Consider the following 23,921-nt stretch of genomic DNA (forward strand, 5'->3'; position numbering starts at 1 on the left):
TTATCCCTGTCAGTTTACATTGTCAGAAATTTTGTAGGACTTGTCCAAAGGCATCTGGCTCTTTGTTGAATGTTCTTATTGACACACTGAAGAAACTTAGCATATAGAAAACTCTGTCAATGAAGAATGTACCATTTTGTTTGCTTCTGTTACATTCCAAAGGTATTTTTCAGTATCGATGCTACCAGTTTGTTTTGGTATCTGTGAAGTTTCTTACCAGCTGAGCTCCAATATCACTTTGGGAAACTCCTGTAGAAGGAGGCCCGTGGCGTTCGCTCTTCTCCCACGTTGTCCTTGACTCAAATCTCAGCTGCCCTGGCTTTTTGTGCCTGAGTCCCGTCAGATCTCCTGGATTTGTTTCATCCCGTTGTGGTTGCTTCAGGCAGAACAACAAGAGCTAAGAGAAGGTAGAGAGAGGGGCATCTTCTGGGAGCTGCTGTTGGCCTGGCTGCCAGGTGATTAGGTCCTGATAGTTACGTGGTTTATGGGCACCTGGCAGTTCAGAATTTTAATTCTGGAAGTCAAGCTTTTAACTTAAATTGAGCTGTAAGTAAGGTGAACGCATTTGCAAGCCTTGAAGCAGCAGATTAATGTTCTGTCTTCCAGGCTCTTGACGGAGTGTTGGTATCTGAAGCTCCCCGTCAGGCTCAGTGAGCTAATCCAGCACCTTTCACCTGTGCTAAACTCACTTTGCAGAGGTTGTGTCCTCGTGAACCCAGGAGTATGAGATGCTGATTCCCTACAAACCCGTGTGGGGAAGAAGGCATTTCTTTCATTTGCCTTGTTTCCAGTGTCACCCAAGTCAGAACTTTTTAGCCACCCTGCAAATTGATGCTTACGGAATTTAACCTGCTTAGGTGCTCGTTCAGAATCAGAAGCACAAAGTTACACGGGTCTATCGGGACGTGGATTCTGCAGGTCTGTGCCGCCCTCAGAGAATAGTGTCAGATTGCTGAAATCATCTGCGTGGAAGTTTGGCCGTGCAAATGTGAAAGCCCCATTGAGACCCTTCTGTGAATTTGGCCCTTAATGTTCTCTCTCAGGCAGATGAGCAGCAAATTACACACAAGGTCTGAAACAGATTTATTCTTGACCATCTGTTTTCCTGCTCTAGCATGTTCTTGAGGTGGCTTTTTGTACTCCACCGTTGCTGCCTTTGTTCCTCTGATCAGAATCTCTTCGATAGGCTGCTCAGCCCCAGAAGCTTTTTGTCCTAAGTCCAACAAAGCGTAAGTTCTTGCAGTAGATTTGTAGAGAGGAGGTGCTGGGATATCTTCGAATGAAACTCCTTTGGCAGCTGCCTGGGAAACCGGTTCCAGGACCAGTGGTGCCCCTGATGGAATGCTGAGGGGATTGGAGTTGGACTCAAACCAGCACCAGCACATCGTGGGCTTCTGCAGCTGGCGATGGGTGGGGGAGGGATAAAGCTAGATGGTTTTCACCGGAAAGGAGACAAAAATGTTTCCATTTAATTTGATTGGCCTGCCATTGCAGGAGCTGCTAATGATGTCTGCATGGGGCTCGGGGGACCACTCAACCTGGTGGAAGGAATCATGAGAGGTATTGCTAGTAACTTAATCATCCCCTTCGATGCTGCAGGAGAGCTTTGTGTAGTGTCCACTGCTGGATGCTCTGTAAGAGCACTCCTGAGGGAATTAGGCTGCCCTGTGCTGAAGGTGAGTTTTTGTTTACAGGGGAGGTGGCAGTGAATACTGAAACCCATTAGGTTTTTTCCCAGGACACTTTTCTGGGCACTGGTAGGGCTCAAAGAGGCTGTGTCCTGCTCCTTGCTGGTGTTATCAGCAGAGTGATGCTACAAGGGGATGTGAGAGGACAAAGTGCTCGAGGCTTTAGTGCAACCTCAGGGAGAACACACCCAGCAAGAGCACTGCGTAAAGGATGTCTGTGAGGAGGGGACCTTCAAGGTGCTAGAAGCCCTCAGATGGCCTAATAATAATTATTAATGTTAATAAAAATTAGTGAACTCCTCACCTCCTGCAAGAAGGCTGCAATAATAACTACAGAGTCTTTGTTCAGGTGGAGATAAGAAGGGGTCAGCCCCTTGCAAAGCCCTTTTTCCCTGAGCTCAGTCCTTTGCAGCCAGTCCTCTGCTGGCTGTGTTTTTATCTCCCTGAATTACAAGAGGGAATGGCTTTTTTTTTCTTTCCTTTCCCTCTCCCAAGCTCCCACGACAGGAGCGTGGGGGAGAGGGATTAGTGAGCTAATTAGAAATGATTGCATCTATCAACACTAATTAACAATCCTGTGGTCTCACTCCCGTGTTCTTTTGAGCTGTTCCCCGTCGGGACAGCGCCACAATCACCCCGTGCCTTTGGGGCTGCTCTGTCCCTGCTGCGCTGATTGGAAGTGATAGCCGGGCATGGAGAGCGCTGCTCGGGACGGCCTTCGCTTCCTTTCCTTTCCTGCTGTCACCAGGGGCACCCCGAGCCTCCACGGGATGAAAATGGCAGGGGGATTCGCTTTCAACACCTCTTCTGTCCAGTGGCTTTCTCACTCGTGGCACTGGAGCTGGAAGGGCTGCAAGAAGCTAAAGGAGCCGAGAGGAGCTGTCTGCTGGGTCTGGCACGGAGCTGAAAGAGCTCGGTTCTGTTCCCAGCACTTGGGCAAAGCAGGTGCTTGTTGTGGCAAAAGGACCCCAGGAATTTATCAGCGCAAGACCTAAAACATGACGCTTTCCTTTTGTTACTGTGGGAGCACATGGGTTGGAGGAGTCTGGCAGTAAAAAATCCAAAATACTGATACACTCGTCAGACAGACTGGCTGACCTGGATTCATTGGCCACAGAGACTCCTACCCAAATATTTTCCCTGCTTCTTCCCTCCATGTTTAAAACCAGGACGAGGTGAGGGAAAGAAGTCTGTGACCAGGAGCGAGAAGGCTTTGTTTCCATCTTCGTGCGTTTTTCTCTGGTCAGATAGGTGTTTACTGGGGTATGGTCGAGTCAGATTCCAGCCTCCTCTCCTGTTTTGTGCTGGCTCTGCAGAGCTAATGAGGCAAGGAAGGAGCATCTGAAACTTGTGTGGAAGAGCCGAGCAGGAGGCTGCAGGTAGTCACTAAACCAGAACTCCAGAAGTCTCTCATGCACTGAAGTACAAAGCAGACAGAGCTTGGATTAACTGAGGCTGCTGCTGGTAACAGGGCTGCGTGACCTTGGCGGAGGAAGAGGAGGAGGGAAGGCTTTGGGGGCTTCAGGAAGGGAAAATAGAGAAGCTGAGGGGGTCGTTGTTTTATTTAAAAGTGGAACGTAATTTATCTGGGCACACTGAAATCAGAAATAACACTTTTTAATTAATGTTTGCTTCTGTTTTGACTGGAAGCCGAGCAGTTTACCTTCTGGAGTAAAGGTTGGCAATATGAGGAAAATAACTGGCTTAAGCAGATGGAATAGGAGGGAAACTAGCAGAAACATCCTTCTAGGAGTACTGAACTACCTGAGGTGTGAGGAGAGGCAGGTGGGTGTCTGCCTAGCGCGAGAGAGGAATGTGGAACTGCAGCAAACAAAATCAGACAATTGCTGAAAGCCGTGTGCATTGACTCAAGAGGGTCGCTCAGAAACACTCCTGGTGTAGTCTTAAGCTGTCTCTTACTGTAGGAATGTTACACTTGCAGAGTCATTTTCATGAAACCAGGAACACAGGTTTGTTGTGGAGGGGGTTTTCTTGCAAATCTGCTCTCTTTTGGTGCAGAAAATTATTGTCCAGGGAAGAATTTGCTGCTGTGTTAATCCTAGAGCATCATGGAGTGTATGGGATGGTGAATACTCCTAATTCTGGGTTGTGGGGAAGCATGTCCTAACCCAGAGAGTCCCACGTGCAGGGAAGCCAACAGGAAAGCCTTGAAAGAAGCCTTTCAGGTCTGTGGTGGTGCGCTCAGCTAAATCGTGACAAATCACTCGGTGATGTGAATGCACTAAACTGACATTTTAGAAAACAATTGACAGAAACTTTCCCCGTACCCTGGTAGGGTCCTGGCGTTCCAGCACCTTTCTCCTCGCTGGCTGCAGGGAGCTGTTGATCTTCCAGTCTGCAGGCACAAAGGCCCAGAGCGCGCCGCGGCGCTCGCCACGTCAGGAATGATTTCTGGCTAACGCAGCTCTTTGGTGGTGTCATCTCTCATTATCACTTGGGCTTTCCTTGGGCTTTTCCTTGTCTCTCATTCAGAATTTTGACCTTCCTTATTAATTAAACAGGAACTTTCCTGCAGCCAGTGATTGAGTTATTCAGTAATACCTGCCTAAAGCCATCATCATAAGGGACAGAAGTTCTTTTTAATGCAAATGATTTGGTTCCAGATGTTTTGATCACATTAAACGATGGCTCAAATTAACCAGAGATTGGATTAAGCAACAGGCTACCTTGGCTGCTTTTTCTAATCATCGTGATTCCCAACGTGTTTGTTTCCCAGCACGTGCCCTCAGGAAGGCAGCATAGCCCCAGTTCCTCTGCACATGAAAATAGGGAAATAATAGAGACAGAAGCTATCCAGGATAGGTGCTGCATTTGTACCAGCAAGGATCTTCCCATAAATGTTACCTGCTGCTAAGGTGCTCCTCTGACTTGTTAGTGACTGTCTGGGAAGGAACTATTCAGGGTTTGCAGGTCCTGAAAGTGGTCATAACTTGACTTGTCCAAGGCTTATGGAGCACTGCACCAGCTCTCTGTGGTCTGAGCTAGTTTCTGTGTAGGGAGTGGGTGAGTCTCCCACTTAGAGACATCATCCAGAAGAGGGTTCAGTGGCTTGATTTGAAAATCTCACCGAGATTTGAAAACAATTTGGGCTTCCAAGAGAAAGTATGTGAATAACTTACATAGGGTTGTGCAGTAGGTATTTGCTCTCCTGGCTCTTCAGCTGTGAGCAGCTGCCTTTCTGAAATCAGGTTATGCTGAGCCCCAGGTTGCAGGTTTCACGTGGAAAGCACTAAATACAATTCTCCATGCTGTTTAGGGGGTCAGAAAAAGGAGTTGTGATGGGGTTTTCTGGTGTGAAACCTTGCCATTTCTGCCCAAGGCTTGTTCTTTGGAGCTGAGCACCCAGGGAAAAGTGGAACTGCAAACTTGACATGTCTTCCTCTTTTGTTTTCTTTCCTTGGTTTCTCCATGCAGCTCGGATTGGAAAAATGAAACGGAGGAAGCAAGACGAAGGGCAGGTATGTCCCCTCTGCAGCCGACCTCTGTCAGGATCCGAGGAGGAGATGAGTAGGCATGTGGAACAATGCCTTGCAAAGGTAGAGGCGCAGCAGGATCGCCAGCTGCCATTCCCTTCTCCCTACTCCCAGCTTTGTCTGCAACTGACCTAATGTGGGGCAAAAACTAACATTGCTGAGCTCGCAGGCAACGCTAACTATGTCTCCCTGAGATCTGTAGTCACTTGCCTTTGTCTTGGAAGATGGATTCTTCTGGATTTTCTCTTGTGTCGCATTAGTGACTTTTTTATTTCATGCACCCTTTCACCGTTATTGAAGTTGAAGTTGTAGACTGTAAAGGCAGAGCTATTGAAGTTTATGAAGCCTTTTGTAGGACTTTATGCTTCCCGTGGAGCACAGCAAGAGGAGTTCTTTTTGATCTCTGCCTTTGACAACATTAGAATTATTTTTTGTTGGCTTCTTTTGTAAGACTGGCACCTGTAAATGTTGCATGACCACCTTACTGTAGGAAGTGCGTTTGAGCAGAACCATTCTCTTGCTGTTCTTCCCAAAGACGGGAATAACGAGGAACAAGCCCTAGGGGAAAGAGAGTTGCCACAGGGCTTTTCATGCTTGTTTTGCAGAAAAGCCCACAGCAGAAAACAAATTCCTTCTTGTTGCATCAAGGGGTGCATGATGTAAGGAGGGGTGCCTTTTGATCAGCACACCCAAATAACGTGCTCTGGGAGAAAATTCCGTGCTAGTTCCTGTAGCTTGGGAGCTTCTCCGTGCTGGGGATCAAAGGAATCTGTTGCTTCTATGGTAGAGAGGGAAATCGTGCATGCAAAGTAAGGGAACGCATGTGAAATGCACGTGTGTCATTGTAGGAATCAGAGCTTAAATTTCTGTGCGCAAAAATGATGACCCCTTGCCACTTCTGATCTTAAGGTCATCGCGTTTGTCTAGTGCTGATTTACTTCTAGGTGCCTGGGGATGGGGGAGGGAAGCAGATGCTGCCCTGGGAACAGTCCGGCTTTCCTTCTCCATCCCACCCTGAGCTGTTAGCCTCAATGAGCTATTTCGTGCATCTCAACGCTCTGCCCCTGCTTTACCCCGTGCAGAGAGAAGGTTCCTGCATGACTGAGGATGACTCTGTGGACATCGAGAACGAGAACGGCAACCGCTTCGAAGAGTACGAATGGTGTGGGCAGAAGAGGATACGGGCTACCACTCTCCTGGAGGGAGGATTTCGAGGTGCGCCAATGTGTTGGGGTCACTCGTGAATCATTCTGCTGTTGAAGTTGATTGTTGCTTGTCTTTGGAAGGAGGGACCTGGAAATCTCTTTCACCAAGGGTGGGACCTAAGCCCTTTGCAAGCAAGTAAAGCAGTTCCAGCTTTCTGCCCCTCTGGAATTGCAAGAGTCAAAATTTCTGCAAGGCTTGAACAAAAGCATGGCATTATTTCGTGCTCGAGAAATGTGGCTAAAGAGGGAATGAGTAGGAATGGGCAGAATGGGGAGATCATTTGGGGAAAATAGCTTCTTATGTGTTACACATAGTAAGATATACGTGGAAATATGTGAAGAGAGGGAAATAGAAATGAAATTGTAAAAATTCCCAGCCTGGAGTGACGAAAGCTGGTGTATCAGCCTCTGGTGATGTATTGAAGGTGACAGCTAAGTCGCTTTAGCACCTGCATAAAATATTAAAGGCCCGGTTGTGCATTTATCACTCCATCCCTTTTAAGGTTGATAAATGAGAATCCAGGAACCTGCTCTGCACCTCCAGCGCTGCAAGCCCTTAGGGCTCCCAGACAAACACATTTTATTTTTCCTTCTTCTTCTGCTCCTTCCCCAGTGACGGGGAAATCAGTTACTGAGGAGAGAGTGAGTTATGGCAAAATTTGACCTCCCGTGAGCTTTATTGGTGAATGTAATTTTAGCTGGAAACCTGGCCCCTTTCTTACACTCAGCCCTTTGGCCTCGAAGAGGAGGATTTACTAAACTGTTCTTTGGCACGAACCTCTGGCACTAAGGGGAGCCTCTCGCAAGCAATCCACGTAGTGCATGCCTAATGAGGGGAGGAAAGCTGGCTCCCTCCGTTCAATAAAGAGGATGGGATGTGATCTCTTCCTATATCAGCTTGGATTTTAATTTAAAGTATCTCCAGGGGAAAGGCTACTAAGTAAGGGACTTGAACTTAAAAGCCAGTCATGTGCTCAGTGGCAACCTGGCACTCCTGCTCTGCTCTTACCTTCCTCTGAAATTAAATTGTAGCAGAGCAGATGATCAGGAGCACAGAGGTGAAGGAACAACTTCTTCAGGTTTTAACGGCTACCCAGCAAAGCTCACGTTGTTTACTTCCCATGTCTGTGGCCTTCATTTTTGTAACTTTTTTTTTTCCCCCAATGTGGAGAGCTGAGTGTGTGTGTGTGATTCGAGGTAGGGTTCTGATGAGACCTTGCAGGGCCTTAGGCTTTTCTTTAGTACAGTTATTACAATCAGTAGCAGGGAAGCGTGGGATGCCTCTGTCACTGTCACTACTAGTCCTGATGAGAAACGCTACTCAGTTCATTTCTGCAGTTTTCTCCTTCACCCTCACCAAACAACTGAGTTTTTGAGAACAGTCTTCCAGTTCCTTTGGTCCTGACATTGTGGTTTCTTCACCTGGCTAATATTCCCAGGCTGTATAAATGCAGAGTACTTACTCCTTGGTACTTCTTCCTTATTTTAACTGGAACTCTTAGAAGTGCTATCTGTCATTATATAAACTATTATTATGGTATAACCCAGGATTATACCCCTTCACTTCTTGGTGCAGGATGCTCCTCCCTAATCAGGGAACTTTTTGCCACTGACTTTCTACCACATGTTTTGAGATGACCATATAGTATCTGCAGGGTACCTGCCTGCCCTGCACAAGAAGTTTCCATAAAAATTTGGGATGCAAAGCTGGAATGATCTCACTTGTTAGACAATTGTACTTCTTTTTAAGCAAGTTAAACTCTTTCATGCTCCTGTTAGTGGTTCTCATGTTTTCTCTGGCTGCTGGCATTGAGGTCTTCATCAGTCAGGCCTGCTTTGTGCGCTCTCGAGTAAACTTAAGGTGACTGTCTCTTTCCATTCTCTGCCAGTGCCGGTTCTTCCCTTGGTTTAGGGACAGAATCCCTAATGTTCAACCCTGAAGCACAGCATGACGTTTTAGAGATGCCCTCCAATGCTTAAACCTGCTTTGTCTGGAGTTGGCAAGGCCCTCGTTAACCCTCCTCACCCGAGGCTCTGTGTTTGGCTCCGTTCCCTTTGCTGAGAAGTAGCAGCGATGTGGAAATCAAAGGCCTTTCACAACGCCAGACAGCCTTTGCCAGGCTTCACGGATGTCACCAACGTCTAAAGAGTTGACGTGGGGAAATACATAAAACCAGAGGGGAGAAGAGATGGCCGTGTGTCTCATCAATTTCAGTTTTAATGGTGTGTTGCTGTGAGGAGATGTCACAGCCGGGCGGTGGGGGGAGCAGGTCGCTGCAGCCATCTCAGTCATCTCAGAGCACTGGGCAGCCTCACAAAACTGGCTCAAACTTAGCACCTGGCTTCTGTTTTTTATCGTTTTTTGGTTAATGGACAAAGCTTGTCGCTCTTGAGATGAAAAAACTTGGTTAATTTTATGAAAGATCCCCTCAGGTTCTCAGGTGAGAGGAGGTTGGGGGATCTCGGGGTTTTCATTTTGAAAACAGAAGTCAGGGAAACAAACAGCCCTGCTCAGGTTATCTGTAAGACGATCTAATGCTTGAGAGCAATCACAGTCTGAGGGGCTCGCCTGTGTGGTTCTTAGGATGAAGGTTTCTTGCTCCCAAAGCTGTTGCAGGGAAGACTTGCTCCTCTCTGCTAAGGGCTGTCTTAGGAGGTGGAAATTCTTTGTCTTCTGCACTGGTGTTGCAGCTACAAATCCACAATGGGCTCTCATGCAGCAGAGCCAAATGTGCTTACCCCAAATTGCAAGAATGTGGAATGTAAATGAAGGTTGTTGTCAATTATATAGGGTTTGGAACCACTTTGTTTCAGCAGAGGCCCTCTTTAAGGTAGGAATTTGTATCTGGAGAAGTTTCTTCTGTTTGGGATGGGTGCAGAAGGCTACCAGCATGAAATGCTGCTGTTCTAATCAGGCTCTTGCTTGGAAGCAAAAAGCTATACAGAAGTATTAATAAAATCTATTCCTATCTCAGAACTGTTACAAGACCAAAATGTCTTTTGAAATACCTGAACACTTGGTAGCCATCTGTCCCCATGTCTCAGGATCATCCCTCTCCGATGGGCTTTGTTGCAGGAGATTATTTCATGCAATCTTTGTCTAATGAGTTTCTCTGTTTAGGAAGCCAACGAGGCTTCACAAGTGAAAGCATCAAGTGGCTCCCTCTCTGTTGTTTTTTTATTTTTTTACCACTCAACGTATTTGTAGCAGCTCCTCTGTTCCTCTCCAGAATGGATGCACGTTACCCTCAGTGTTTACACTGTAAGGTTATCCCTTTAAAGAATTCCTGAGGGAAGTTCAAAAGGTTTTTTTTCTTTTTCTTTGAAAGATTCAGTGTCTCTTTTTGTGTGTATGTCTCTTACTTGAAAGAAGGAAAAGGGAGGGGGGGAGCAGGGAAAAAAAAAGTGCTTTATCTGAAAAGAATCGCATCAGCTTCGTGCTGATAGAAGCCGCTGTCATCTCTTAAACGGCTTAGCACAGTCAAAAGGCAAGAGGACTTAAAACAGTGTCTTACACAGGGATCGATGGGTGGAACACACAACTCCTAACTGCAAAAAAAAAAAAAAAAAAAAGTGCAGGGGGGAGAGATAACGGTAATGATTGCATTGAGGGAAGCTTGAGGGTGGCTTGTTCTTTGTAAGGCGGCTTCAAAGGTGTCTGGAGCAGAGCCTGAGCAAACTGTCCTGTGAAGTCGCTGCCTCTGTAGGGCTGCGGGAGGAGGGAGGGGGCCGCTGCACCCTTCTGTTCCTTAGCAGATGGGACAAAGTGGATTAGTAAATGCCAGGGTAGCAGCTCCCTTCTGCCACCCGCGCGTTCGAGGAGGGGTTTTTGGCACTCAATCTCTCTCTCTCTCTCTCACCCTCCCTGCGAAGGGGGTTTGCCCAGGAGAGGGGCAGGAGGCGAGCTGCGGCCGGGGCTGTCGGCAGGGGACGGGATGTCAGTTTATCGATCGCACCTCAGTCAGGAGAGCTGCAGGCGCAGCGCTCTGAGCACGAGCGGCAGCGTGCTTAATGTGATTGAAAGGCAGTTAAAATGGCGGTGACCTTTTCAGGGGGAATTAGATTGCCTGCCAAGAGTGGTTAGAGGGAGTGATAACGCCAGCTTGAGGAAGCTGTCCAGTCTGCTTCAAAGGGAGGGAGACAGAGACAGGGAAAGCAAACTAGCAGCAAGTACCATTTAAAGCACGAGCCACGCGGTCTGATAGAACAGAGATTGCTGTCCTCTTTAGATATGAAAAGATTGAAGAATTGTAGCTAAGTTCTCCCCGTCCGTGCTGTCCTCCTCTTCTCCCTTCCGTCTCCCCCGCTGCAAAGCCTTCCTCTGGGCACAGCACCAGAGTCATCACCATTGCTCTCCTGGGCTTCTCTACTTCAGCGGATCAATTGCCTTGAAAATAAGACAGAAGAGGGAAAGACTTTGAAAGCGTTAAAATGGTAAGCAGGGCATTTTCAGGGAAGGATGCTTTCTAAGAAAGATCAACACGATGACAAGGATCCAACTGATGGATTGCAAATACTGCGAAAGAAGAAATGGGGATTACTTGACTCAAGTTTCTCTTTATTTCTCCGTTCTGCCCTCCTCCCAAGATAGCAAAGGGCTTGTTATCCGTTCATTAATGTCTTTAACTGGTGCTGCTCTTTTCTCTTGCTAACGTATGCAAAGAGAGACTCGGTAAAGCCCTATAAGCTGTAACAAACTACAGTTATCCCAGGGTGCCCATTTGCATTGGATCTCATGTCATGTGCAATTAGGGCAGCTGCGTGGAAAGTGGGACTGTATTAAAATGTCTGAAAGTTTACAGCAGATGGCTGTAGTCCCACAGTCAGCTTTACCTCTGCAGAATCAAGATGTGTGTCAGTTTGAGCAGCAAGAGTTACAGCCTAGCCTTCTTCCTCCGTAGGCTACTTGTCCAGGAAAGAGCTCTATGGCAATAGCTATGCTCTCCTCCAATTTATTCTCCTTCTAAATACCTGTAACATTAGAAGGCGTGAGTATTATCGTAAGCGTGAGGTCCTGTCTTCAGGATCTAAGTAGATGCATTTCATTTCCTCTGCCCCAGCAGCAGGTGTTTGTGAACGCGAGTTTGCTTGTGTCTGATAGCTGCCTGGGCAGAAAGCTCCAAATAGAGGCACAGCTGAGTTTTCCCTCTTCCCAGTGCAGTGTAATGAACGTGAAAATCTTGGAACAAACCTCTACAAACTGTACGTATGTGGGGAAACTGAAGCATGAGGAAGCAAGCTATGCTTCTCTAATGTTATGAAGGTAGTGGCGAAGCTTGCAACAGAGCTTGTAACAGCCAGAACCCCACCTAGTAGTCAGCTGTGCTCTCTTTTTCAGGTGAAATACAGTGGGGCATGCAGGAAAGCTTCTGTAGATGGGGGGATTTTGCATGTTTCAATGTGAGCAGCTTCATACTGCATTTAGGGTCATACCAATAAGAGGGTATAAACTGATCTTCTCAAATCCAGCAAATGAATTTGATCTGAGAAGTAAGAATGTGGCTTCTCCTAAGAGACCACATGGGAAATAGAATATGTCGCTGGCATATTTAGGTCGTTTTTAGAAGAATGATCAAGTAACCAGAATCATCTTCCCCATTTCTGTGGAGATGAGTCAGAATTCATTCATTTCACCCTGGCAGGCTAAAGCAGACTTCAACTTGGATGCAAGAGGAGTCTGTGGTAAGAGCACAGGAAGTCTTTGCCATAATGAAATTCTTAATCTTCCTCCCACTTAGCAAGAGCTCAGTTCATTGCCTTTCTCTGTCACACTTCCAGCATCAGCTTTCATCATGGCTCATTCCGTAAGGTGAATGCAATTCTGCAGCTACACCTCTGAACATCCTTCCCAGCACCTCATTGTTCACATTTTTGCTTTCCCGTGTTTGGTTTGTTACCTTCTGCTGGTCACTTCTACCTGTTGTAAGCTTCAAAGTGCATGAGATGTATGAATTCAGTGTTTTTCAAGTGATTATTTTATGCCTTAACCCCTCTTTAGGGGGCTGCTCAGTCCCAGAACACTTGTATGCCTTACCTCAGCCCTTGTGTAAAATGGTGGTAATCCTGGTAATCCCTCCGTCGCTGAAGGACAGTACCTTGTACTTGTCTGATGGAGTAGCCCAAGCATTTCTTAACGTGTGCACCTCTCTCCGTTGAGAGGAAGTACTTGTCTGTAAGGTAATGCTTGAGCTAAAAATGCTACAGATCTATTTACACAGTGAATATACATATAGATGAGAATCAAATGGGCTCTACCTGGCTTCCTCCACAGTTTGTGTTGATGTATAGAACTTGAGGGATTATGTAGCTAATAAATGTCTCTTGGGTACTGTACTGTACGTTAATATCAGAAGCTGACTGTAGAGAGTAGCACTAAAAGATGAGAATAATCCATGTTTAAAAAAATAATACCAGAATTCCTACCTCACATCGTGAGCCACCAAGTAAGTGATGCTCAGTGTCTTGTGTGTTTAAAGTTCACATGATGCTTCAAGCAACTGTGTTTTCATTATTGTGGAACATGATGTAATCACCGGGACTCAGCAAAGTAAAAATCACTTTAAAAAAAAAAAAAAAAATACTTTATAGGCAGTAACAGTCATGATTGCTGATATTACATTTTCATTAACTTTAATACATGCAAAAATCTAAGAACCTAATTTTTGTGCTCAAACTGCCAGAACGCGTTAGCTGAAAGGGGCACGATGAGCTAAATCTTGCTGTTTGATTTACGTAACACCGACAGTCATTCTCACCAGAAAGAGTTTCTGAGGGAGGAAGGGGAATTCTCTCCATTTGACAGCATTATGTATAATACCTGGGGGAGGAAAAGGGATGTCTGTCACCCAGCAACAGAGGAAGAAGAAAAAAAATTAAAAAGAAAACAGCAAATACTGCTGTAAAACCATGAAAATTGGCAGGGGGAGTAAGGGAGCAGGTAGAGCACCTGAAACTACTCAATTTTTTGAAATTGACTGGATTTCAAGTTGACAGCATCCCTTTAAACTTCAATTTTCCTAGATCTCAGACATGTAGTAGAAGATCTTCCAGTCCCATCTGCTGTTCTTGCTTAGCTGCTCTCTCCAATCCATTTTTCTAGTGGCCTGTCTGCTTTAGTTTTGAGGGTCCGAGGCTTGAAGACAGTCATTTGATAATTTTTATTTTTTTCCCAAGCGCCTGCAGTTTTGCTCGCACCGCAGCCTACTTCTGGGAGCCTCGGGTCAAACTTCAGCCGTGAGCACCGAACGCGTGATTGACGTGATTTTAATAGCATTTTAGAATACAGTTGTTAAGTCATGGGCAGTGAGATTTTTCTAAAGGAAAAGGGAGCACGGGTCTCAATGGCTTTAAACAGCTCCTGTCTCCGCATGTCGTCTCTTACACTCGGCGGTGAAATGCATTATCGAGTAGTGCCCGGAAAGTGGCTAACTGCGTTTGACACACGCCAACTCCCTGCCTCCACACTGGATAATTGCATTGTCAACTGTTCAGCAAAGTGGCAGGTGACACTGCAGCCGGATTGATTGTCCTAGCATGGAGGCTCCGAAGACTGTCAGCTACCCAATCGATAGAGTTTACACAAGACACCGTGACTGCATCTGTAACTAATTTCAGTTTGAAACTCGCAGGATGCGGCGGTCCCTGTTTCCTGGCCGGTTGTTCTTGGTTGCTCGCATCCTCTCCCTGCCCTGGAAAGTTGCTTTCCCGCTGCAAGCACGGCTTTATTTCTTGTTTTGGGGCTGGAAGTGAAGAAATCAATGGCGTGTTTTGTGGTTTCAGAGTTGAGGGCATTGCAGCACATGGCTAACTAGCAGCTCCAGTTTTCCAATCAATAGGCTGATCAATTGATTAAATTAACACTGATTTTTCTTTCTTCTTTCCAGCTTAGAAAAGAATTAGTTTGGGAGAAGAGCATCTGGGCTTGGCCTGTGAAATTTAGGCCTTTTTTCCTGTCTTTCCCCTACGAACACAATCTCTGTGCTCATCATTATTTAAAGCAAAGCACACCGAGGCCCGCCGCTGGCAGCGGCCCACCGTAAGCCAGGGTGTTGCTTTCAGCTGTTCGCCAGCCTCACTGCTTCATGCTTGGCTGCTTTAGAAAAGTCATCCTCCAAGCTCTGCCGTGCTGCTTTATTATTGGCAAAGTTGCGACATTCCTGTGATCCCTGTCAGTGGTGCTTATTGATCCGGCGATGTGAATCTGCTTAGCGATTCAAGATTACTTTAATTCTCCCTCTTCCTTTTTTGTTTGTTTCCACCCTCTCCCCAGGGGAACAAAAGCTTTCAGATCCACCTTTCTCTGGCTGTGGAAAACCAGCCGTAGCCACGAGGACTGTGGCTGTTGCTGCTGCTTTTGTGCTGCTTCAGCTCCAGGTTTTTGAAGAGCAGCCTTTGAGATCGAGGCGAGGCTGTTCTCACCTTAAAGCATCGTGCTGGCACGGAGCTCTGGGAGGCAGCTCCGTGTGAGTTGCCGTGCCAGATCAGCCCTTTGGTCCAAGTGCATCTTCCCCGTCTGTAGCCCTGATGGGTACAGGGAGGTATAAAAGAAAACTGCTGCTGGGCAGCTCTTTGGTGCTGTGCAGGGTGGAGAAGTCTCTTCCCCGAGCCTTGCAGCAGCTGGCTCTTGTCCGTGTGGCAGAACTTGCCTGCCCTTTGTTCAGCACGCTGCTGCAAAATGATGTTAATGGTCATAAAATTATACGGCCCTTTCTTTAAAGGCAGCTGTTCCTCTGATCTGTTAGCAGGGACTGCTGTAAGCGTCCAAGATGCTGCTGAGCAGTCAGCTCCGTGGGAGCTGACAGACGGCCTCAGATGGATGCATCTGCTGTTTCAGGGGTGCGCTGGGATGCTGCAGGCGGTGTCAGTTTCCCAGGTAAATCATAGTTTCCCTCAAAATGGATCTGGCTCCAGAGAAATGAAACCCTTGTCCCGCAAGCAGCTTTTCATGGCTTCTGAATGTCATTTTTCCTGCAGCCGGCTGTGAAAGTTGCTGGAAGAAGAATTCTATCCCTGTTTGTGTTAGAAAAGATGGGGGAACAATTTGACTGCCCAGAAATATGGCTGGGGAAGTGTTATGAATCTGGAGGGCTGCTGTTCAGGTTGGCCTCATTCTCTGCCTTGCTCTTGCTTTCAAGAACCCCTAATGGCTGTTTCTTTCTTCCCAAATGCCTTTTAAAATAAAACAGCATCCGTGCCATCTTGTCCTCTTAGTACTAGTTTGGGATACTTCAGCAGCTGATGAAATAAACCCAGTTTAGAGCCATTCTTGGGAAGTGTGTGTGAGGCCTGGCCGTGTGTCTGCATAAACTACTTTTATTGCCCTCATTGTTTTTGCTCTGCAAGAAGCCAGCAAGTGACATTTCGTTAAGAAAATAGAGTGAACGTGCTGGAAAGGGAGGTTGTGCAGAAGGGGGTTACTGCAAGGAGTGTAATTAGCAAAGGCTACAGTTCTGGAGATTTATAGGAGGCTTTTTCTCTTCTTTCCTCAACATGTGCAAATTACCTGTGAGCAGAATGAATGTCTCTTCCCAGCCAATACAGGCCCCAGTAGAGCTGCATGCCGAGATGGATTTGGATTTAGACCCACTTACAGAATTTGTTCTAGAAATCCGGAATTTTGTATATTCCCAATACAAATTCGAACCTTTTCTTCCTGGGAGCCAAACAGGAGAAACACTATTCAGATGAGCTTGGTCCCCTGCACGAGCAGCATCTAGTAGCTGCTGTCATAGCAGTGGTGCAATTAATACTGCTACTAACACTTCCGTTTTGTTCCTTGGTCTTGTTTGGAGTGAGGGTTTTGGGACCAGCTGCTCTCCTCATGTTTAATTGACTTATCTGCCCAGGTAGGAGTTAAGGAGCAGCGATGGGGCGCAGTAGGTCTGTGCTTTCCCAGCTGCACTGATGAAATCTGGCTGAGGGTTTGGCTCTGGCTGTGTTACCTTGCTGCTCCTGAGACTGCTGCTCACCGTGTGAGCTCGTGTCTGCGCGAGAGCCAGCAGTGCTGCCAACACCTGAAGCAGCATATGTTGTCACTTGGGCCATCTGCTGCCGAGCCTGATGGAGAAAAGGAGGGACTTCAATGCGAGGCCCTCTCCTCTGTTCTGTTCTGCGGATCTGCTTATATATCATGTTAATGACTCTCGATCTTAGCTCGAGCTGCCATTCACTGAGGATGTGTTGAGACGACCTGTCAGCTGGGGGATTGCACAAAGGAGGCGAGATTTGAGAAGCAGTGCAGAGGTCAGCGAGGATGCTTATGCATAGGGGACAGCTTAGGGGAAAGCAAAGTGCTCTGAAAACTTAACGCAAAGGGGAAGAAAAGGATTGCAGGTGAGATTTATCTGCAGCCATTATTAATCTGTGCATGGAAGGAAGTGGGAAGCGTTTCTCTGTCTCCTTCAAGCTCAGCTGACTCCTGTAGCCTGTGGGTGTCTGCAGCCTGGTGGTGGTGAAGAGGGGATTTTTTTCTGTTTCTCAGAGCTCAGCCTCTGTATTTGAGAAACCCTGGTGCTTGTGTAGAGCACCTAAAATTTTCAGAAACTGACTTGAGTCAGAGCTCAGGCAGACTGCTCCGAGGCCAGCCCAAGCAAAGCTGTGTACACAGTGCTGCAGGGTGGCGGGCGCTGTAGGTAAGTGATCTTGATAGGTACATTCTGATTGATGGGGGAGTTTGTCTCCCAAACTGTCACAGGGTTTATAGAGGTGCCACTCAATACCAGTGCTGGAATTGCTTGTCAGAGCACCTGGCTGCAAGAGCAATGGGGATTGGAGACAGAGCTGTAACTTTGTTTTTTCTCTGCTTAATGGCCCCAGCGTCTGACCTGCCTGCTCACTCCTGTTTGTCTGGACCTTAAGGAGGCAGCAGGGATTAAGACTGTCAGAGAATTGTGCTGCTTTCGCATCGGGAGGCTAATTGCATCGGGGCTGGCAGCGTATGACAAGCGGTTGCCTCCTACCAAACGCACAGCAAGGAAGAAAAAAAAAAAAAAGCTCTTTCAACAAGGAAATGAAAGATATGGGAAAAATATTTGCATTTTTTTGTTCTAATCTGAAAGTAGTATTTTCAAATTCACGTGTGGAATTGTGTTCTTTAGGCCTTAGGTGAGTCTCTGTGTAAGACTTGCAGCTGCTTCTATGAATAACAGCCTCAGGATCGCATCTCCCGTGAATTCCTAGGTCAAGCTTACAACTTAACATTCAGTTGTCAGATTTCACTTTATTAACACGTCGGGATAAAGTTCTAGTCCTGAGCATTGACCTCTGGATAGAGGCATTGGTTTTAGAGGTCTGCTCTAGGCAGCACTGCAGAAGGCGGTGAATTACTGCGTGTCCTTCAGAGGCCGAGCCCTGCCGAGGAGCCCAGAGCACGCTGCTGAATTGCAAATCACCCGGGTGTGGTGGTAGAGGGTCTTCTGGAAGCTCCTATTCTCCTCTGGTGGGTCTGAAATAAGGCCGTCACGAAGGCTGTTTAATTCTTTGACACTTCCTATGCTCTATTTCGCATTTTCCTCACTCCTGGATGGTGCCGTAGAGCTGCCGGCGTGAGCTGAAGTTCTGAGCCCTCCTTACACTTGAGCTGAGTTAGTGAGAAGCAGGTGTGATCCTATCAGGCCTTCCTTGCATTTAGTGGCCCTCTTAATCCATTTATAACAGCACTTGTCCAGAAATCTGGTTTGAATGAGCCTGAGATGAATGAATAATGTCAAGCAGTTCAGACGTCAAATATTTGAACAGCTGCGTGGGTGTTTTCACTGGCTTTGTGCATGGAAGCAACCCCAGGAAGTCAGACAAGGAGGGTCAGGTTGAAACTGTGGCACCAAACCCCTGCCCCTTGGAACTGGCCTCAAAATCCATCCCTGCTTCAGGTGATGGTGCAAGAACAACCAGCCTGCCACCAGCCCTCATACAGGTGATGCTGGACCGAGCTTGGCATCCTCTTCTTCCATGTTCCCTTGCATGCAGTGGCAGTACTGGGACTTAGAGACCTTTAATTCACATTGGAATCATATTTGGTGAATATTTTTTCCTTTTTTTAAAGCAGCCTCTAAAGTCCTAAAACCAACAGCACAGCTTATGTTCAAAGTCTCTAGGTACACAGAGGTTACTTTGTTTAGCACACAGTTTCTGAATCAGTTTTCTATCATCTTGCAATAAATCACACTTGGGGTCGTGTTCAAAAAAAAAAAAAAGTCCATATTTGATATAAAGATAAGTGTTGGATCACCTTATTGTGACTTCCTTAGGCCCTGGCCTAGGAGTGCCTGTTTGGTCAGAGAAGAATTTGCCCTTTTCCTGCAGCTCATCTTAACCTACGAACTTCTCTGTTATGCCCTCCTCTCTGCAGGAAGCACTGTATCGGATCAGCCCCGTGTGTACCTGTCATCGCAGCGTGTCCTGCCCAAACCCTTCCCCTGTGCTGGGGAGGAGGGATGCACCCTGCTGGGAATGCAGTCATTTCTGTTTCAGAGCTAGATTCAGCAAAAGCTCTGTGGAGTATCACCGTTACAGACCCATAAGGGATTTTCTTAAGTACAAAGGTTTTGAGAGCAAGGACAGTGGGATTCTGAAGGCAAGGTGCCGGAATATTTGTAAATTGTGTCTCAGTAAGCAGCTCGTCTTTCCTTAAGCTCTGACCATAAACCACTAGTTGGCTTGGGTCACTTGGGAACGAAATTGATGGAAAGATGCCTGATTTCTGAGTGCTTGGCGTTCTTGCAGGGAGATGCAGGCAGGTAGCAGTCCCATTTACATTCAGCCTTTTGGACCCCCTTCCTCCCAGCGGGCTCCAAGTGTTCATTGTCTGGCTAACATTCAGATCACCTCTGGGACCGGCCAAGTCACAGCTCCAGCTTTGCATGATTTGTGTTTCCCACAGCTACAAAAGAAAAATGAAGACCCGTGTGTCCAAAGTTTATGGCCTTTGAGAAGTGATGGGCTAAAGTAATGCCAGGTGCAGGGGATGGTGTTACAGCAGGTTAAATGCCAGGCCTGTAAATTACCACCCCGGCGCCCCCTGCGACTTCTCGGGCAGCTTTGAAAGACTATCCAGCTTCTTTGACAGGTCTCTCTTAGTACTCTAAATCTTCTCCCAAGCGTTGTGATGAACTGAAGGCTTCGAGATTTACTGGATGAGCCATCGCAGCAGGAGAAGGCAGCTCGTGACATATGTTGGCCGGCCGTGTGCAGCCAGCGGGCTCGCGAGGGCTCTGATGGGAGAAGGCTGCCCCACTGCTGGCCTGTGAGCACAGCTCCTCTGCTGCCTGACGCAGAGGCTGGATGCTGCATTGTCGATGCTGGTTGTGTTACCTCTGCTGAAAAGTAAAGGCTGGCAATTACTTGGAAGGAAAAGGTGGTTTATGCTTCTAGGAAAGGTTAGTCTTAAAATCGTTGTCATGCCGTGGTTATCACTCGTTAAGGACCTTCTTTATATTCAGGGAAGAGAAATATCAAATCCATATAAACAAATTTTATTGGGCGCTTAATGAATCAGTGAGAGCATCCCTTCCTAGAGAGCGCCAGTAAAGAGCTCTGTCTGCGTGGTGTCCTTGGAAATCAGACCTTCGCCTTGCCGTGCTCTCTGCACAGATGCAGACTGTTAGAAATACAGCTTGGTTTTCTGGGCTGGGAAAGTGTGAGTCTGCTGCTGACAGTGTGAGGTTGTGTAAGCATGCTGGTGGGAGCCCAGTGGGGTGAACAAGCTCAGCCATCGCTCCTAAGGTCTGGGAACATCCTATTTCTTCAGCTGTGCACCTTGTATTCATTGTTCTGTGTTAACAGGAGTCTGTCTTCTGCACTTAGAACCAGGTTTGCAGTACATAAACCTACCGAAGCTAGGGCTACCTCTGCCTTTCTCATTGAGTGTTTGCAGTAGGATGTGCTCCCTGTTCTAGCCACAGATTTAGGTCACCAACTGTCTGGATGTCCCAAGTCCTTCACGCTCCAGTAGGTGCCCTCTGTCTGTCCAGGTCTGCTGTCCAGAGAGCAGGATATGAAACGAAGGAGTATACCAGAGGCAGCCAGAGTGAGCAAGTTTTTGTCTACATAGCTAATGTCCCTAAACAGAATTAAATTGCAAATGAGGACCTTGTACCACCCTCAGATTCAGGACACTTTTGCTTAATTTTCAGTCTTACAGGAGAAAGCAAGTCCAATGTTAAATCACATAAAGAGCAAGTATATGTGTTTCCCTCCAATTACTATATATTGGGAAGTAAATACAAAGTGAAGGTTCATCTCTGTAGGTGCTTGCACTCTGATTCAGTTAAAGGAAATCTGATTACAGTTGGTAATAACACAGCAAACAATATGTGTGAGAACCAAAATAAGTGTATATATTGTTAGAAAGTGGCACATATTGCACATTTCTGTCTTGGGTGGAACTGTTTGCTCTTGCTTACTGCTGGAGTTGTGACTGGACTCGTACCTGATCCGCCCTTGTTAGAAGTGCAGGACTCCTGTTGACTTGCACTGGAATTTGTTCACAAGAAGTGTTTGTAAGGGGCTGGTAATGATTGTGCAGCCTGATCTTAAAAACAGGTTTGCTTTTTTTAAAACATTTTCAATAGCTAAAAAAAAAAAGTCTGAGGTTTTTTAATGGTATTTCTGATCATACCTTAGCTTCTGCCTGCCCTCTGCATCTGAAGGAAGGACTAATTCAGAACATCCTTGTGGCCTTCTTTTACATACTAGTAGTGTAGCTTTTGTGTTAACCACTTCTGTGAAAAATCAGCCTTTTTTTGCTTCTATTCTTTTTCTGTCTTTGAGTGAAAAGACTTACAGTGCCTTCAACTTACAGGTAACTTGCATGGACAACAAAGGGTTACAAATCTTTCATTTTCATTGTTGAGGGGCATTTTAGAGCATAAAATATAGGAAATTAGCATATCTGTGTTTTCTGTGCAGTCTTCAGAAAATAGTCCTTGTGCGGACTTTGGAGATGGTGCTTTTTGTGAGCGTGTTCAAAGTAAAGGGTGGCCTGCAGGCTGGTGCTGTCCTCAGGAGAGCCCCTTCACTTGTCTCCAGTTCAAATACTCACCCACATATTCTTTTTTTTTTTTTTTTTTCCAGGTTCTGGGTTTATCATGTGCAGTGGCAAGGAGAATCCAGACAGCGACGCTGACCTGGACGTGGATGGGGACGACACACTTGAATACGGGAAACCACAGTATCGTTTTTTGAAAGGCTCTTACTGAGAGGGAACCTAGAGGTGCACCTTCAGCTAGCTCTCATACGGTGCTGCTCTGAGTAGTGTTGGACAATGTGTCCAGCTGTACTGGAAATGGCACCACCTTCCCCAGTTACCATGTTATTTGAACTAATGGGGATTCCCAGTTGCTCCCTTTGAGAGCTTTCTGTTGAAGCAGCACAAATTCAGACCCAGTTGGTGAAGTCTGTATGAGACTTTGCAGGAGATCAAAATTACTTTTTCCTCTGATATCTGTTTCATACGCAATACTCATTACCAATCTCTTGTCTCCATCCAAACTTCTTCCATATAGATAGCTTTTCTTGCTCTGTGGGTAGGAATTTAGTTTATTTTCCAAGCCACCCACTTGATTTCAGGGGCTTTGTGCAGTAAATATTTCAAGCATTATTCACCTGCCACTGTAACTGAGAGACTGAGTTTTTATTCCTTTCATTAGACACTTCATGTGCAGAACTGGCATTAAGGGCAGTTTTCTGGAACTTCTCCGTCTAGGAGCTAGACTCTTCAGACACAGCTTCATGAATTCTGCCCTACAGCAGCTGTGTAGCCATCAAGGAGGAATTCCTGCAAGGATATTAGGCAGACATTGACTTAGCTGTGATGAGAGGGAATGTGTAGCTGTGAAATCAGATTGTGTTGAAATCTCTACCAGCCTTTAACACTGAAGCCCGAAGCCTTATCCAGTAGAAAATGTCTGCACCCCTAACAGAAATAATGGAGTTGTGTAAATTACACTTGCAGAGCTTGAGGAATTGTTTTTTTCTTCTAAGAGGCTGCAGCATCATGTTATTGTCTAAGGACTTGTCTGTATCTTTTCACCTAAAACATTGTCCAGAATCTAAAAGCGAGCCCCTCCGTGGATGCCAGCACCTCTTCTTGTTACATATTTGTTTCCAGTTGCTATGAATCTGTTCTGTGTCCTAACCACTTTAGAAGCCCTTCCACTGTCTGCAGCAAGCCTGTGTGTTCCTTAACCACTTGTGCTCAGGTACACAGAGGCAGACGTTATCCCTTGCACTGGGGAAGAGCCAGGTGAAGCCAAAGAGAGGGAGGCGCTGCGAGGTGCTGTTTTAAAGTAAGTGCTGTGCCTTTCTAATTCACTTTCATTACATTTGGGGAATCTTAATTAGCAGAAGGGATCCATTCACTTGAATGCAAAGGTCATAATGAGGGAGGCTTGCAAAGAAGCAAGTGTAATGGGTGGGTCTCCATCTCTACCCACGCAGCCTCATAAAGCCTACCTGCACACCCTCCCTCACCCTAGCCACTGCACCACCCAGCCACTGCTGTCATTTCCATGCGAAGTGCTGGACAGAAGATAAATTCTGCTTATGGGGAAGCTGCTGTACCGGGCTTTGTGCATCATCATGCTTCACGATGAAAAGTATCCATTCAGTAGTAGTAGTAGTGTAATGTGATGCCACGTGAATAAGATCTGAATCTTGTTCAGTGCTACAGGAGTCTGGCACCTAGGGTGTGATTTCATTGCATCACGTTGGTGTTGCAAAGGTACACAAACTAATCCTGCATGCAGGTCTGGACAGGGTGTGTGCTCTGGCCACTAATGTTTGTGGAGAATGTAGGCAGACAGCATTCAGTGCACTTGGGGAAGCATTTCAGGCAAATAAAATGAGTCTTAACAGGGAGCTAGGATTGCTTTCTAAGCCCTCTGCCCTGCATAAAACAGGGCTTAAATTACCCCTCTATCTCTTTCACCAAGTGATCCTATGAGGTCAAGGTTGAAGTGATTGATAGAGCAGTGAAATGAAGTTTTCTTACTGCTTAGCCTGTCACAAACACTAGTTCAAAATTAGGTTCCACTCCATAGAAATGTGTATTTGCCACTCTGGATCCAAACCATTGATCCATTCGATACTTTGCCAACAGTGTTAGTCCATAGGCAGTGCCTCAAAAATGCTAAAGCTCCTTCAAGTTAAGAAAAGGGGTATTGTAGCAGGAGGGTATCTGCTGTAGACACCTAATGCTTAGAGAGACAACCGAAGACATGAAGCCAGGAGACCTAGTTCCTTTGTGTGATTGGACCTAAGACTTTTTTGCTGTTTGCACAAAGTGCTTGAACATCTTCTGGACTTGTGATGTTGCTTGTAAAAGTGCATTGAAATTCTGGCAACTTTCTGTAGAAATGCAGTAGGTTAGCTGATGTCCTGAAGCATGAGCCTAGGTTACGTTTTGATTGCAACTGTCACAGCTCATAGAGCTGAAATGTCATACGGCCACAAGTAGGCAGGCTGCTGGGAAGGTTCCTTTCCGTTACTGCTTGCAAGTGAGTGCACAAGGTTAGGAGTGGTCTGCACTTCAATACTGG

General features: G+C 46.4%; 1 protein-coding gene across 7 annotated transcripts in view; it reads left to right on the forward strand.

Annotated features, from left to right (window-relative positions):
* Positions 1 to 23,921, forward strand: part of RNF220 (ring finger protein 220) — a 188,367-nt gene that overhangs the window by 136,421 nt on the left and 28,025 nt on the right. For 5 of the 7 annotated variants that reach the window (XM_082766509.1, XM_082766508.1, XM_082766507.1 and 2 more), the window contains 4 exons: positions 5,124 to 5,245; positions 6,265 to 6,397; positions 21,457 to 21,553; positions 22,584 to 22,670. In XM_082766509.1, the coding sequence (XP_082622635.1) occupies positions 5,124 to 5,245; positions 6,265 to 6,397; positions 21,457 to 21,553; positions 22,584 to 22,670 (439 nt within the window). The remainder of the gene's footprint in view (positions 1 to 5,123; positions 5,246 to 6,264; positions 6,398 to 21,456; positions 21,554 to 22,583; positions 22,671 to 23,921) is intronic. The other 2 variants (XM_082766511.1, XM_082766512.1) reach the window with 1 other exon arrangement.

The sequence above is a fragment of the Aythya marila genome (assembly GCF_965140915.1).
Source record: "Aythya marila genome assembly, chromosome: 8".
Lineage (NCBI taxonomy): Eukaryota > Metazoa > Chordata > Aves > Anseriformes > Anatidae > Aythya > Aythya marila.